The following is an 11,103-nucleotide window of genomic DNA, read 5'->3' as shown; positions in this document are numbered from 1 at the left end:
TGCTGCATGTTGCAACAAACGCGTATGTGTATGTACGAAGCTTCAAAGGGACCGCGAAATAAGCGATGCGCGCACGGAGCAGCATCTTGCAGCGAGCAGATGACGGAACCCAAGCCGAATATATCGAGTTTCCGTGCAAAAGTGCAGCCACGAGGAGCCCACGCAACCGCTTCTGTTTGTTTTCGCCATGAAACCTGGATGCCACGCGTACACATGGAAAAAGCGGTACTGCTTCCTTACAATCTCGGATACCTGTGAATACAGGTGGTCGCAAACACGAGTCCCATTGTCCAGCTACCACCCCTCACCATGCTGTTCCTTATACGATTTTCCGCCCTAAGTGCCCTACCTGCAGTGCACAGTGTAACGTCGTAAGACTCTAACCTACCATAAAATACAGGATTTGTGAAAATATTTGTTCTGTCAATGCTAGGCAAGGACAAGTTAAATTCATGTCAAAAAATTCTCTTCACGCATCTCCTTTAAGTCAAAGTCCATTTCAAATTCGTCAAAGAAATTATTTTATTACTTATTAAAAAGAATTATGAGACATCTTGTGTATTTACTACAATTTTCTGATGTTGATGACAAGTTTAATGTAAAATTGCGATAAACCTGTTCGAATATTTATCAATAATTTAATCAATCAATAGTTACAATGATTAGAGTTACTATAAAGATAAATGCAGAGTTGGCAACAATCACGGTCAACAGCTGATCGACCATCGGTCGACACGCGGTGCGCTTCCGTTAATTTCGACGCTCGAAGAAAGCCAGGCGAGACGCACCGGTGGTCGCGCAGAATTTTCGGGTTCTCCTGAGCGGGAATCGAGCGAGGTACAAAATTCGCGACAAGAGGGGGAGAGAACAGCCCGCAGAGAGATGTTCGTCCTTTTATATTTGGCACATATGCTGCCAGGTGCTCGCGCTGATGGCCAAAGGGTAGAATTTCGAATTTTCTTACCTTATTCTTCGCGACTTCTTTGCTCGACTCGTTCGATGTCTCTCACTCTTCTGCCTTCTCGCTGTCGGTGTCAGCTGTCGATCATCTTTTCACGAGACGCTTTCCGTCGTAGCAAAGAACCCATCGCGTCCGTAAGCGAAAACACGCGAACGTTACAGAATGCATGGCAAACTGACACCCTGAGAAAGCAAGAGTTAGATTACTTTTTAGGATTTAAACATTGCAAAAGTACTCATTAATTTAATATTTTCTTAAAACGTACAATACAATGTAATTCATGAATTATCTCACTTGTTTTCTTTTAAAACTCTGTCTCGACAGTTTTGGAGAATATCAAAGGTAAGAAACGAACTCGACAATACAACGGTAGCAAAAACGATTTCTCCAAAATTGTTTCGCGTGTTTGGTGAACGTGTTCACCATTAGACCGCTCATAACCGTGAAAAATGATCGAGCCGGTAATTGTCCTCGGTACGAGTTAAAGTTGCGGTATTAGCCACATCCTGGCTAGTGGGACCCCTGCAGATCAGTTTCTCCCTAATTTTCGACGATGCTCTGACGTCACGCTGCACCCGAGGACCCCGCGTGTTCCGGTCTGCTTGACTAGGACCGGAAACGGCAGCCCGATGGGGAGGGACACGAAACTCAAAATCCCCCACGGATATCGATGTTCCCGCGTTTAAACGAAGAGGAAGTCGGCATTTCCTCGCAGATCCAACGGCTGGGTCAATAAAGCGAGTTGAACAATATGAAACACGTTGAAGAATAATACTGAGATTAATGCATTGATATCTGCACACTACGAAGATTTAAGGGACAAATTGGCCGACGAATTTACATCTTAAATCTTCGGACTGATAGCTGAAGAGCATTCTATGAATGAGCGTCATATCGATAAATGATTGCTGAGGACTGCATTCACTACAAGATCGTGAGCAATTACCAGCCAAGCGCATAACAATCAGTATATTAACCGGACGAGCGTCTCACAGAAAAATCCCAGGCTGCAATCACAGACTCAGTGGTCGTTACGGACGCCGGCCATGGCGGTCATGATGTTCACCTGTCCGTGGTGAGCGTACAAGAGGAGGACCGTGCTCGATGCGCGTGTGCACGCACACGCATGTCCACGCTCGGCACATTACGCTGCAATGTGCGACCGTGCTTTTCTGTAACGGTCGAATTTACCCCCATCGCCTGGCCGTGCCGTGATACGGCGAGCCATGACTCGGCCAAGCCGCGTTACAATCCGCCCGGTATCCGTGCGAGAAGCTCATAATTGCACGTCTCGACACGCGTCACGCTTTATTTCACGTACGTGCACACAGTGGCGCATTCATATTTCTGTCGCCCGCAGGCGTCCTATTTGCATATCGTCTCCGTCTCGCCTACGCGGACTCGTGTGAAATTATGTACGCGTCACTCCAGCAGAACTTTATAAATTTATCCCATTAACGATCAACGTGCCGTTTTCGGGATGAGAATTCAAATATGAATAAAACGATTTCAGATATAAATAATCTATCTTGAAACTTTCCGTCGTCTTCAGAAAGCGCAAGAAAAACTGGTTTCAAGCAGGTAATTATCTTGCAATTCATTGTTGATCAACTGTGTTGGCAACGTCGGATTTTTTTTCTTTAATTTCTTTTAAATTCAATAAATCGCGATCGCATCAGTTTTTGATAAAGGAAGATTTCAAGCGAATCATGAGGCTGAACAGTCAGATCTTGTTTGAGTTAAAATCTATATAATCTTGGTTCCTTCTTATATTCGTTCGCATCCTGGAGTGCAGTCCTGCTTTTTATCATTGAGTCATCCATTGTGCAATACCTGGTATTCGTATAGAACGCAAGAGAAACATCGCGATTAGGACTAACCAGCGTTAATGCAGCCAATCCAATGACGAGACAACAAAGAGACTCAGCATCATGAAAGTAGGCGACGAGGAGGCCTGATCTTTTATGAGAAAATGCTAAGCAGACGTCATAACGCGATGCAACCTGTATGTTATAGAACTAATCATATGAAAACCACATGATTATGGTTACGACGGCTTGTTCATAAGTCACGTTCACCGAAAGTCCTATGCGCTCGAGAGAGGCGATTACGGCGACTCGAAGGGCGATTTTCTGCCTGAGACTTGCCTCCACTTGGTCTCTCCCTCTCGTTCTCCGGCTGTTCCACCTGCTCGGACGACCGTTTTTTCTTCTTGCTGCAGAACGCCCGACTTGCCGCAAAAATGCTCGAGGCGACCGTGCCCACGACAATTGAACGAACTGTCCTGCAGTCTCATTGGTGCGCGCGCTTTCACGATCGGAGAACCGTCGATCCTTCAAACTTTTATATAGAATATCGTTCAATGCCTAAACTTCATTGAATTCTTAAAGTACAATCCGAAAGAAAGAAGACAAACGTTCTTTACATCAATCCAATAGCGCATCAAGTTGGATGCAGTATTTTATCGAAATGTGTCATTCTGATCTAGAAAAAATTAAATAAAACGATAAGAAATTTTGCAAGAAACAAATACATATATAAGTACACATTATTTCGTACATATATAACATTATCCAGAAGAGAGCTGTGAATAAAAACGACGTATAATCTACAGTAATACGAAGACTTCTTGTATACACTAGCGCGATCGATCGGGCAAGCCCATTTGGAAGAAAGCTGAAAGTAAGTTTGTCTGAAATCGCGTCGCTCGAACCGCGATCGTGATCGCTCTATACGTCGCGCTACTTAGAAAAAAAGCAAGAAGTACACTTTATGGCGCGCGCTCTTCCCCTCCACAAGGCCGAAGAGATCGCTTAGCATAATCCGTTGGACGGTTTCGTACGAGAGGTCGCATTGGTGAGGGTACACGTGGAGCGTACACGCTCCCGAGAGAGATAACGCGAGCGGATGCGGCACGAGTGCGACAAGAACGTCGTTAAAGAAAACTCGCGCCATTTTTACTGCGCAGCTTGGCGGCGCACCAATCAGATTTGAATTTGAATAGTCGGTGGAAGGGACTGGTAGACCTCGTGGCTCGAACGGAGCTGGTTGCCGTGCTCATCAGAAGAAGTGAGACCGCGGGACGGTGAGGATCTGCAATCGATCGAGTGATTCGTTTCAGACGCAGTTGAGATCACGCGTCGTCGAGATCGGAGCGGCCGCCGGATGTTCGGAGAAAAACTTGACAGAAAAGTTTCGCAGATTGATGAAACTGACGTAATCGAAGATTCTTCAGTTCTCACGGAGAACGTTGGAGCAGAAGCACGAAGAAAACTGACAGTCGACACCATCATATCCGACGCAAATCGCGGAGCGCGTCAAGCACTGGATAAGTGCACAAGTCTAAAGGTAAACGGAGATACCTGGAGATCCGTTCACTCGGCTAGACACGCAAATCGAGATAGAGACTTCGAGATGCTGGCAGCTTCATTCTGTTGCAAAGTCTATTACACGATGTTGCCCAGCAAGAATATGACTTCGCAAGTTCCACGTTGCCTTTTCGGCAAGCCGAATTCGCGCGAAACGATAGAGATGCTTCACGAAGCATTGGATCTAGAAAGGAGTAGATTCAGGAGCAGATGGGGAGTGGATCCATCTTCCGAGGACAAGGAGAATAATTACCAGAGGAGGAACAACGAGAAGAACGATCACTCGCCCAGCAAAAAACGGAGTAATCCGTATTCAAGGCAGACCAGCATTCACGGTAAGCAGCATTTTCCCTACGAAATATCACCGTGGCATTTACTGACGAGCTATTTGATCGGCGATTAAGGCGCGCAAACATATCCGAAACGCATATGGCCGCAGAATATGCATGAGACGGCATGAATCATTCGACGCGTTCGGGTTATTTCCGTAGGTGGACAATAGGCAAAAATCTCGCGGAATGTACGCACGCGAAAAAAGGGGGACTTCTTCAGATTTTCCCGCGCTTTTTTCGACTGGACTCTCTGGTCTGGCATTGAATGTGCATGACCGGGCTAAAATGTGCCTTACACATAATTCAATATGGCATACTACTGTAGTAACGTTCGTTAAGGCGGGAATCGAATTATGCAACGACACTTATGGTACGATAATCCCGCTATGAGGTGAAATTAATGGAGAGAATCGGGTTCTAACAAAAACTCATTTCTAACAAATGAAATTAATGTTATTAAATGAAAACAGTTGAAATGCCAGTGCAAATAGCGATAAAATAATCGTTCGTGGATATCGTGACGTGGTGAGAACGCTCTCTCCTTTTTGGCGGGAAACCCGTGTCGCAAGGAAGTCTAACGCGCAGGCGCGGACTGGTCGCGTGGCTCCGACCTGTTTTCTTATTCTAAACCCGTCGTCTCTTCCGCCTTCTCCTCCCTCCCCTTTTCTGTAGCCATCTCTCGCCCGAGTATTCCCGGCTACTAGTCTTACGCGTCTCTTCGAGGATCTTCTACCTTGGCGGGCTATCATTTCTTACGATACCAGAAGCACACGTCGTAAACGAGACCCATTGCAGCGATAATCTAAATGACCCAGGCTTGGAACCTAAGGGATCTATTGCTTTCTTCTAGACTACCTTGAAAAATGTATAGCTGAATTATTTCTATGATTTCATATAAAAGTTTTACTATGATTCCATAAAAATTATTTATTCGACAAAGTGATTAAATATTATAGAAAAATATATGAATGTAACATTTTTCTGTAAATAGGAAAACGTCAGTAGATTGTTATTTATTCGTAAAATTTAACCTGCAGTAAATATAAATATAAATGTTTTTAAGTTTAACTCATAATATATTCAAAAGCTGATCTTTTTATATAACTCCACAGTACTTGGAAAAGCATTCGCTTACTTGTACACAACAACCGAATATCTACGAAAAAATGCCCGCGTTATCGCGAAGAGATAAGTGGATATGCATTGTGCGTGACGGTGAGAAACGTTGGTCGTCTTTGTAAAGTAAAGATGGGGTCTAAAGACATAGTCAGGGTAAAAGGAATCTGCTGATTGGGAGTGAATCACATCCGTGAGTCATTACGCATCTAAGGCAAAAGGACGTCAAGCACTCGAAGGGTTTCATCATGAATCACTTAGGGCCCGCATTTCCAAGGAGTATAAAAAACTTGCGATCGCATTCCTTGGATTCCTAAGGCCTGATGTAATTATATCTTGATCCTCCATCATATCGCATGATCACTTTACGCACAATGGACATCGTATCTTTTCGACCAAGTGCAAAATTTTGCATGTCTCTGCATGGGAGAAATTGAAGATGTACCGGATACACATAAGAATATCATATCGCATGATTTGCAAATTTTTCTTGTTTTCCACACTATTACAAGGGGGAATCGTTTTAAAAAACCTTTCATTTGTAAATTAAATAACATCGCACAATATCTATTAGGTGTATTAATTAATTCGGTGCTTTTATTAAAGAAATTAAACTTTTATTAGAAAAAAATAATAAGCATGTCAATCTTCGAAATATTCGCCACCATTTTCTAATATTTTCTCCATCTATCAGGCAGCTGGCAAATCCGCTCTCGAGACATAGAAAGTAAATAAAGGCTTATTTTCTTGAGAAAAAAGCACTGAATTAATTTGTAAAACACCTAATAATAACGCTTTTACCATATAGGGAACTGTACGCGCGACGCTAAGAGCTGACACTCATTGAGCTTCATATCGCCTCTTAACACGTATGTTGCAATATTTATACGAACAGAAGAAAAGTTTATTTTTCGAATTTCATATCAAGATCTATTGCTAATTTGTACTGATAATCTTCTACACGGTATTCTTTGGGCTGGAACAAAGACAGCACAAGATCCTCGAAACTTCATCGGACCGGGACGACGCAACCAACTCTTTTCCACCAACACCTGTTAACCCTTCCTACAGGCCCATGACGACTGGAAGGTCTTTTCTCACGATTAAATCAAACTCGCGAACACGCGATACGAGACCTTCCGAAGGTCGCACGCCACCTGCTGCGACAAGTTGCGCTTTTGTATAAGTGCAATGAGTTGTATGCATTAATTGCGACACTTCATAAGTTACTCAACCATGGAAATTAAGTAAGAAATCAAGGAAAATTACATTGCACATACTACTTACATTATACATACTCATATCATAACTTTTAAAAGATACAATTACATTTTGTTTATTCTGAATTTATTTCTTATTATAATATAATGTTGCTCAAGTTTCTCATTTTCTGTATTTTCATATCATGGTAGCCATTGAGTGCTTGTGTAAAGAGATTATATTAATTTTTAGGGAAAGCAAATTTAATTACATAGTTTATAATAGAATTACATAGTTTATTTGAACAAAATAAAAAAAGTCTAAAGACACTATCATTTTAATTTTCATATTTTCTCTATCTTTCTACCTGCCTAACTGGATCTTTTATGGAGAACGGAAGAAGAATGTTCCACACGTCTTCTACAGTTAACTATAGAAAAAGATAAATATGGATCGCATCGCGAAAACGCGAGGATGATCAAGTATTATTTTTTACATTGTGGAATAATAGGAAATGTCTTCGAGATTCACGATCCTGCGACACATGGCAAGTCGACAAAGAAGTTCTTTCGATCACGATTTAAAGAAAACTATAATGCAGTCTGTTGCATGGTTTTCCCGCCAAGTGGGAGACGCCTTGGAGCGACTCGGAAGAAAAACTTCGCTCGGGCGAAGAACGAAAAGACGTCCTTTTTGGAAGGGTCCTTTTTGGATGCGTGAACAAAAGGATATTCTCAGAATCTTACTCAGACATATGGACAGGTAAGCATCGAGCACATCTAAGATCTACTTTGCGACACGCTGAGGCGTGGAAACAGATGCTGACAAGCGAAATCATGTGAGCACGACTCTGCACGCTGAAGAAAGGCAGACATGAAGGAAGATAACAAGAAAGGGAGAAATTTTGAGGTTGAGGAAGAGAACTCTGTTTCGTGCGCCATATGGCGAACCAATGCCAAAAAGAGCGAAGACACAGAGAAAGGATCATGTCCTCGACATATGGTCGTTGCGGCGATTTTTCTGCACTTCTTTCATCGATTCATCGAATCAGGCTACGCGGTTTATTGCACGATTCGCGAGCGCTGATAGTCCCTTGAGTGGTACACGTAAGTGACGAACGCTAATATCCCCTTGGAAGCTACGAAACTTATGCATCAATGAAGATTTTCGTTTAATCCGCGTTTATGCCCGTTACTTGGACGCCGAGGATCGTCTTCATCTCGCTTGAAGAAGTTCTTATAGGAAGTTCTCATAGAAGAGGAGAAACATTTTTTAATCTAACTTTTTAATAACTAATGCTGAGCTACGTGATAGTGAAGTAACTATTATCTCGTTTCATAATTTTTTTCATAGATTTTTGCAACAAAACGTGCGTGCAAGTTTTTTATTCTTCGTGTTATCGCATTTGGATAGACAAAGTGATTTTGGCGGACCGTTAACATCAAATCGCACCTGCCAGACAATCAGTCAGAGAAAGAGGGAAAATTCGTATGAAAGAAAGGAAAGAGGGTAGGGCGCTCAGGTGGCTACCTGATCGATAGTAGGGTATCCCTAAGATGTTTTGTACGTGTGTAGTCTTTGTTGTGGAAATTTTGTGCCCCTCCCGCGCGCTACCTCCATACAGGTTACGCCACTCCGTAACGAGATGACCCCGTTGATCCACAAAAACCTCGCCACGGAACCTTGAAGATATACTTATTACGGGAAGCCTCATGTGTCCCCTACGAATACACCTATTCACACCGCGACGAACGTATCGAATGAATAGAAATGAATAGCTTATTGTATCACACTTTTATTGTATCGCGCGCCATTTCACTTGTTCTTGTAGAACGTAAGACCGACCCCATCGTCGCTTCTCTCCATGTTGCGCTTAAATAACCTGTCGTTCACGATGCTTCAATATTTTTGTTGCAGATTACTGGCGAGCACGAAAAATGTGTGAGGTGAACAAGAAGCCTCTGACAGCCTCGACGGACGTGTCGAAGCATCAGAACGTGGAGTCGTCGAAAACAACGAAAACGAGCACCACGACGACGGCGATGACAACGACGGCGACGAAAACAACACAGAAGATGACATCGAATTGAGACGATCGTATATCCTATAGACTGGTGCATAATGTGCGGTGTTCTTGCAGGGGCGGCGAAAAAACCGCTACGTTAACTTAAATTTGCACACGAACGGTGAAAGAGCTACTCGTAAACTTATTAAGTTATTCAGATTATATAACTATTATTTAAAATTATTTAAAAAAACGGAGGAAACGTGCGAAGTGACCATCCAGTGAAAATTTCAGCGTAAACTACGTGGAACAGAAACTCGTCGCTTTCGCTTTCTGTTTCAAGTAATTTACATTCGTACCCAATTGCTCATTGAGGCCACTTCGTTGTAATACGATTTCTCTCGGCTGGATTTTCGAAGCAGTCGCTTCGCCGTTCGTGCGCAGTCACATATAAGCACGTGCGTTTCATATGCTCGGCACCGAAAAAATAGAACGGGTTACGTTTTTAAAGCATCCACGGTAAAATAAACACAGTTGCGAGCACCTCCATGTACAGCAGTGCGTATTCCATCGACTTGGCGATTTTTCCGCCGCCGTGGCAAAATAACCACGATGGAACCAACTTGTGCACGCGATCCTAACGATTGTTTCGCGTAGGTCAGATTTCATCTGCGCCGTTGAAATTTGTATATTCCGTCATTTTTCGAGCGTCCTTATCATCAACTAATTATCAAAGTAATCTGCTTTATAGTTAACTGCGCCATCAATTATTAATTAATTTCTGTAAATAATTCACCGAGATGATTTATGGAGGTTTGGTTGGACACGCTGTCGCCACTTCCTCGGTTAGAATGCCGAATTTGTACGATCGATGAATCATTGTCTTAACTTTGACGAGCCAATCAAGAATCTTGCTCGTGATCTAGTATAGATCTACGATTTACTGACGTTGACGTCATTTTTAACGAGCATTTTGCGCATAAAAGATTCTTCGCGTGGCGACGGCGGTCCATCGAAAGCCTGAAGCCCGTTGGTTCTTCGATGAAGCAACAATGCAGCACCTCCAAAGACTAAGCGATTACAAATGTCAACTTGCAGCTCCGCACTCTCATCGCGCATAGAGAGCAAGTGCAGGAGAGAGTCCTATGTACATGTCATTTTTAGAATTAGAAAACTCTTCTAGTCATCTAGTTGTTTAACTAATTAATAAAACTATCATGTTTTTATTCGTACTTGTTATTCTTATTTCTTATCCTCGTCGCATATTTAAGATACACATTTATCTCTCTTCGATCATTTATTAAGAAAAAATAATTTATTATGTAATCTAGCTTACTTTCTTTATTGCTATATTTACTTAAGATTTCATAATGATATGAATGTAAAAATTACCAGTCTTTCGCGCAATATTTTGCATATATTTTCTCTCGAATTGATTAATTCAGTCTATTGTAACATTAATTCAACGAGCAGAGATCTACAGACTAATCGGTCGAGACCGACAGCTATTTCGCACCATACAACTGCTGTGAAATTTGTTTCGCGTGGCTTACCGCATTACTGCCTCTTTAAATTAATAATATGTTGCGCGAACGTTAAATAGCGGCAGGCGAATCGACATTATCTGATATTCCATCGACGTTCCGGGGCAATCGACACGTGAAAACCCGATCGAAATCGTCGAAAATTAGCCAGCTGAGCAACACGAATCGCGTTTTGTAACGAACATTTTGTAACATCCACCTGGACGCGTGCCATGATGGTCTCGATACGCACATGGGGGTAATTCACAACGGTGATACGAGAATTATTGTCCGTGCATGTGAATGATCAACATAGTACATATTTATCCAAAACTTGATTATCATAAAAGTATAAATAAAACAAGGATAGCTGAACAATAAAGTTATCTGAAAATTTGTAGATCTTGAAATTTTAACTTACATCAGTTTCAAGATAACATATTTCCCGTTATGTGCAAAGTATAAATCAATAATAAAAATGTTTCATTTTTTAATATGTACGTTTATACTAATGAAAAGAAAAAAAAAGAAATATTTTTGAACGTATAATTTATAATAGGAAGGGAATCTGTAAAACAATGTTCTTTCACTCCATGTA

At 42.0% G+C, this 11,103-nt stretch overlaps 1 protein-coding gene and 1 long non-coding RNA gene across 2 annotated transcripts in view; one reads left to right on the top strand and one right to left on the bottom strand.

Annotated features, from left to right (window-relative positions):
- Positions 1–624: 624 nt before the first annotated feature.
- The window catches only part of LOC105283587, a 29,819-nt gene continuing 19,340 nt past the window's right edge, over positions 625–11,103 (bottom strand). The window contains exon 4 of the long non-coding RNA XR_003406403.1: positions 625–1,143. This is a non-coding gene — a long non-coding RNA (uncharacterized LOC105283587). The remainder of the gene's footprint in view (positions 1,144–11,103) is intronic.
- On the top strand, positions 4,027–10,214 carry LOC105283584. Its single transcript, XM_011346448.3, has 2 exons — positions 4,027–4,664; positions 8,895–10,214. The coding sequence occupies exons 1-2, from the start codon at positions 4,127–4,129 to the stop codon at positions 9,065–9,067; spliced, it is 711 nt and encodes a 236-aa protein (XP_011344750.1). The 5' UTR covers positions 4,027–4,126; the 3' UTR covers positions 9,068–10,214.

This window comes from Ooceraea biroi, chromosome 4 (genome assembly GCF_003672135.1).
Source record: "Ooceraea biroi isolate clonal line C1 chromosome 4, Obir_v5.4, whole genome shotgun sequence".
In the NCBI taxonomy this organism is placed as follows: domain Eukaryota; kingdom Metazoa; phylum Arthropoda; class Insecta; order Hymenoptera; family Formicidae; genus Ooceraea; species Ooceraea biroi.
This window is presented reverse-complemented; position numbering and strand designations above follow the sequence as displayed.

Bases quoted from the DNA above. Each gene is read 5' to 3' on its own strand.
- LOC105283584 (XM_011346448.3), top strand. From the start codon at position 4,127: ATGTTCGGAGAAAAACTTGACAGAAAAGTTTCGCAGATTGATGAAACT. The intron at 4,665-8,894 runs GTAAGCAGCATT...TTTTTGTTGCAG, and splicing joins AAGGCAGACCAGCATTCACG to ATTACTGGCGAGCACGAAAA.